Source organism: Mustela lutreola, chromosome 12 (genome assembly GCF_030435805.1).
Source record: "Mustela lutreola isolate mMusLut2 chromosome 12, mMusLut2.pri, whole genome shotgun sequence".
NCBI classification, from domain to species: domain Eukaryota; kingdom Metazoa; phylum Chordata; class Mammalia; order Carnivora; family Mustelidae; genus Mustela; species Mustela lutreola.
In genome coordinates, this window is record NC_081301.1 from 47,920,617 (window position 1) to 47,925,783 (window position 5,167).

The window sequence follows — 5,167 nt, forward strand, 5'->3', positions numbered from 1 at the left end:
CTATCTAAGATGGACACTTAGCAAGTTCTTACCCTCCGGTTGTCATTCTTAGTGACCAAAAAGCACCATCTTGAGGTGCCCGGGTGACGCAGTCATCTAAGCATTGGACTCCTGGTTTTGGCCCATGTCACAACCTCCCAGTTGTGGGATCCTGCCCCGCATCAGGGTCTCTGCTCAGAGCAGGATCTGCTTGAGTTTCTCTCTCCCTCTCCCTCTGTCCCTCCCCACTGCTCACGCTCTTTCTCGCTCTCTAAAATAAATAAATCGATTTTAAAGAACACTATTCAATTATCTCAAAGACTTAACAATATACTTAATGGCTACTGCTCCCTTTTCACTTGCTAAGTAAGTTCCAGTCCTATCTTCCAAATGGCATGTTTTGTTAATCTCTACTGGATCTTTGGACTCCCCTATTCCCATCTGAAATATTTTCAGAAATTATCACGGAGGTTAAAGCATCCATTTTAATGGGTGTCACTTGAGTTGGTCTTAAACTCACTGAAGATATTATTTGGAAAACAATACTGTAGAATAAAAGTTATTCTGACTATCCTTGCTTTCAGAAGACTATCATTTTCAGACAAAGTGCCCAAATTTTAGACCTACTCACTTTTTGGAAAATATGGTCCTTTTTGTACTTGCTAAGGGACAGAAAGCTCTCTGTGTGCCTTCACTATGACAGACACTCAAGATAAACATTACTGCCCTCAAGGAACTTACAGTTTATCAGGACAATCAGATATTAAACAAATCATTAAATTGATTAAAATCAATCAAATTAAATTAAATTGATTAAATTAAATTAATTACAAGCAAATGGAATATAGCCAAAGGAGAATGCTTAAGATTAAGAAGTAATATGGAGGGCGCCTGGGTGGCTCAGTGGTTAGGCCGCTGCCTTCGGCTCAGGTCATGATCTCAGGGTCCTGGGATCGAGTCCCGCATCGGGCTCTCTGCTCAGCAGGGAGCCTGCTTCCTCCTCTCTCTCTCTCTGCCTGCCTCTCTGCCTACTTGTGATTTCTCTCTGTCAAATAAATAAATAAATAAATCTTTAAAAAAACAAAAAAACAAAAAAACAAAAAAAAAAAAAAAAAAAAAAAAAGAAGTAATATGGAGGCAGAACAGTTTAGCAGTGAAGTACCACTTGTATAATAAATTGGGGCTTTTTAAAAAAGATTTTATTTATTTGACAGGGAGAGAGAGAGATCACAAGTAGGCAGAGAGGCAGGCAGAGAGGAGAGGGGGGAAGCAGGCTCCCCGCTGAGCAGAGAGCCCAATGCAGGGTTCCATCCCAGGACTCTGAGATCATGACCTGAGCCAAAGGCAGAGGCTTAACCCACGGAGCCACCAGGTGCCCCTAAATTGTGTTTTTTAGGAAGTTAAGCAGCCTCTCTGAGTTTTTGGTTTCCTTATCTGCAAAATGTAATTACAGTAATTACCTCATAGGGAAGTTGTGAAGTTTAAATGAAATTCTGTTTGTAAAACACTTTGCTAAGCACCTACCTCTAACTGAAGATTGCTGCCATTAATATTATTAAAATATCTGTATGTTAAAGATTCAATGAAGACATATCATGGTAAGCCTGGAATATAATTGCAGCCCCATTAGCCCAGAGTGTGTGGTGGGATATCATTTGTCAGTGGAATGCCTAAGGATAAGAGATTATCTGGATTACCATACAATGACTAAGGCAAAGTTTTTACTGTGAAGGGTTATACTTGGTAGAGAGCCAGAAGAATCACACACATGCACTTTGCGCTTTGTACACATGCACACACGCAACTGAATCTTTTAGGGAAACCCGCACCAAGCAAAGGGCTTGGCAGACCATAATTCATTTTTGACAAATGATATCTGCAAAATTGATTCCCTAACAATATCTTCACTAATCAACACAAGCGATACCTTCGAGGCACATATTCAACTAAAACATTTTAAAGGAGGAAAGTATAAATAAGGAAAAAAATAAGAAAAATTGAAATCTCCTGTTTTGTAAGCTTTTTTATATTTCCTGCTGACCTGGAAAGACAATCATTTCTTGCATACATAATTCTCCCTTTTCTGACTTTGTCCATGCTTTTCTTCCTAAGAACAACCTGGCACATGTGAAAAATATGAAAAAATATGTTCCAATGCTGTGTACGTACTGCATGGGCACACATGGTTGGAGTCCCCCATCTAGGTGCTCATGTTAATAAATGTACATTTTTAATTGACTTCGTTAAAAAAAAAAAAGAAAGAAAGAAAGAAAGAAAAGTAGAAAGGGAAAGAAAAACACGACAATGGAAAAACCCAGAAAATGGAAGTTTCTATATTCACTATTTAAACGGCACTCATCAACCAAAGTTCTCAGAGCCTACTGAGACTTCCTCTTCAGGCAGTCCTGCAGAATCACCCCCCAGCTGCTTAATGGCCCTCTCAATCTCTGTGCTGCTGGTCCTGGTGATGCTGGGCTCCAGCCCAGTCCACTCTCTGGACTGTGCCCTGCATCCAAGCCATGGCAATCTGGAAACCTTCATGCTGTTGAGCCAGATGGAGAGAATCTCCATTCTGTCCTGTCTGAAAGATAGGACTGACTTCAGCTTTCCTCAGATGCTTGTGGACGGAAACAAGTTTGAGAAGACAGAAGCCACAGCTGTCACGCATGAGATGCTCTGGCAGATCTTCAGCCTTTTCAGCCAAAGGGGCTCCCTGGTGGCTTGGGATGAGACCTTACTGGACAAATTCCTCGCTGGACTTCATCAGCATCTGGATGACCTGGAGACATGTTTGGAGGAAGAAAAGAACTTGGAACAGTTACCCCAGGGAAGTGAGAACTCCAGACTGGCTGTGAAGAGATACTTCCATGGAATCAATCTCTATCTTGAAAAGAAAGAATACAGCCGCTGTGCCTGGGAGGTTGTCCGGGTGGAAATCAGAAGGTGCTTGTTCTTCATCAGTGAGCTCACAAGGAAACTCAGGAAATAAAGATGTCGAGTCTGAAAACTCATCTGGTCAACTAAATGCTCATTTTCTAGGACTCAAGGTGTCATTTTCATCTCTGTCTTTATGCCAGAAGAAAAATAAATAGTAACAAAGGTATGGGGTTATTACTAAGTTATGTTAAATGTTGCAAATTGTTTAGAACAAAGATATGCACAATTCATCTGCAATAGCTTAAGATCTTTTCTACTTTTTATTTATTTAAATTATTTGAAATATTTTTCCTGTTTATACTATTTAAATATTTATTGTTCACAAACTACTTATTTGGTATTGTGTTTTGTATAAGACTACAGTTCATTTTTAAGTTATGGGAAATAAAAGCAACTCTTAAAAATCAATTTTGCTTGCACACACTTTTTGAGTGAAAATTTAACCCTAAGCCTGATCTCAGAAAATAAACCAACAGAAGATTCCTGAATGAAACAGGACAAGGATAGCCCAACTTGGCTAGTGGAAAAGCCAATGCTAACATTCATATGGAATTGCAAGTGACTTCAAATTGCCAAAAGAACCTCAAAAAATAAGAGCAAAGCTGGAAGGTTCCCATTCCTGATTTCAAAACATACTACAAACTACAGTTACCAAAACTGTGGGCTACTGGCATAAAGGTAGACTTACAGACCAATAGAACAGAATTGAGAACCCAGAAATAAGCCTATATATCTATAGACACTTGATTTTTGACAGGAGTATTAAGACCATTTAATGAGGAAAGAACAGCATCTTCAACAGAATGATGCTGGGAAAATGGGATATTCACACGGCAAAAGAAGGAATTTGGATCTCAACCTCACATCATATAGAAAAAAATCCAAAATGGATCGAAGGTCCAAATATAAGAGCTAAATCTAGAAAACACTTAAATAAAAACTCTTAGAGAAAAATAAATCTTGAATGACATTAGGTTTGCCAATGATTCCTTGGGTAAAACACTAAAAGCATAAGCAACAGAAGAAAAAAAAAGATAAATTGAACTTCATCAAAACTAAAACTTTTGTGCACTAAAGGACACCATCCAGAAAGTGAAAAGCAATCTACAGAATAGAAGAAAATATCTGCAAATCATATATCTAATAAGGGTTTAGTATGCAGAATATATGAAGAACTCTTATAACTCAATAATAAAAAGGCAAAAAAAAAAAAACCCTAAATAAAAAAGGGCAAAGGATTGAATAGAAATTTTTTTGTGAAGAAGATTACACAAAGTGACATTAATATAAAACAATGTTCATTATCACTAGTCATTAGGGAAATGCAAATCAAAACCACAATGACATAACACTTCGTACTCACTGAGATGGGTAAAACCCAGTAATGGAAAATAGTATTGGTGAACGTGGAGACATTGGAATCCCTACACATTGTTGGTGGGAATGCAAAATGTTTCAAATTCTGTGGCAAACAGTTTGGGGGTTCTTCAAAAAGTTAAACATAAAATTACCATATGGTCCAGTAATTTCACTTCTAGATATATACCACAAAAGAATTGAAACTGGATATTCAAACAAATACTTGTTCACATATGTTCTCAACAGCACTATTCATGATAGCAAAAAGTGGAATCAACCCATAGATGGATGAATGGATGAACTGTTGTGTATTCATGCCATGGAATACTGTTCGGCCATAAAAAGGAACAAAGTATTGATACGTGCTGCAATGGGAATGAACCTTGGAGACATTATGCAGAGAGATAGAAGCCAGACACAAAAAATCACTAATTGTATGATTCCATTTATATGAAATATCTAGAATAAATAAAATCAGAGAGATAGAAAGCAGATCTTGGTCGCCAGGCACTGAGAAGGAAGAGGGTATGAGGAGTGATGACTGCTTCATGTGTATGAATTTTCCATTTGGGGTGATGAAAAAGTTCTAGGTGGCTCGGTCAGTTAAACATCCAACTCTTGATTTGGGCTCAGGTCATGATCTCAGGATTGTGAGACGGAGCCCCACACAGGCCTTCGGGATCTGCTTAAGATTTTCTCTCTCCCCCTCCTTCTGCTCCTCCCCACCCCCTCCCCCTCAAAAAAAAGTTCTGGAACTAGATTATGGTGATGGTTGCACAATATGGTGAATGTACTAGATACCACTGAATTGTACACTTTAAAATGGTCAGCTGATAGAGATAACCGTTTTTTCCTCTGATCATTTCCCATGTTTGCCTTCCCAGAAGACTGC

The 5,167-nt window shown here is 38.5% G+C and overlaps 1 protein-coding gene across 1 annotated transcript; it reads left to right on the top strand.

Annotated features, from left to right (window-relative positions):
- Positions 1 to 2,410: 2,410 nt before the first annotated feature.
- LOC131812526 (interferon alpha-14-like) lies at positions 2,411 to 2,968 on the top strand. The gene has a single exon (XM_059142195.1). The coding sequence runs from the start codon at positions 2,411 to 2,413 to the stop codon at positions 2,966 to 2,968; it is 558 nt and encodes a 185-aa protein (XP_058998178.1).
- Positions 2,969 to 5,167: the final 2,199 nt, after the last annotated feature.

Excerpts from the sequence above, each read along its gene's own strand:
- LOC131812526 (XM_059142195.1), top strand. The coding sequence starts at position 2,411 with ATGGCCCTCTCAATCTCTGTGCTGCTGGTCCTGGTGATGCTGGGCTCC.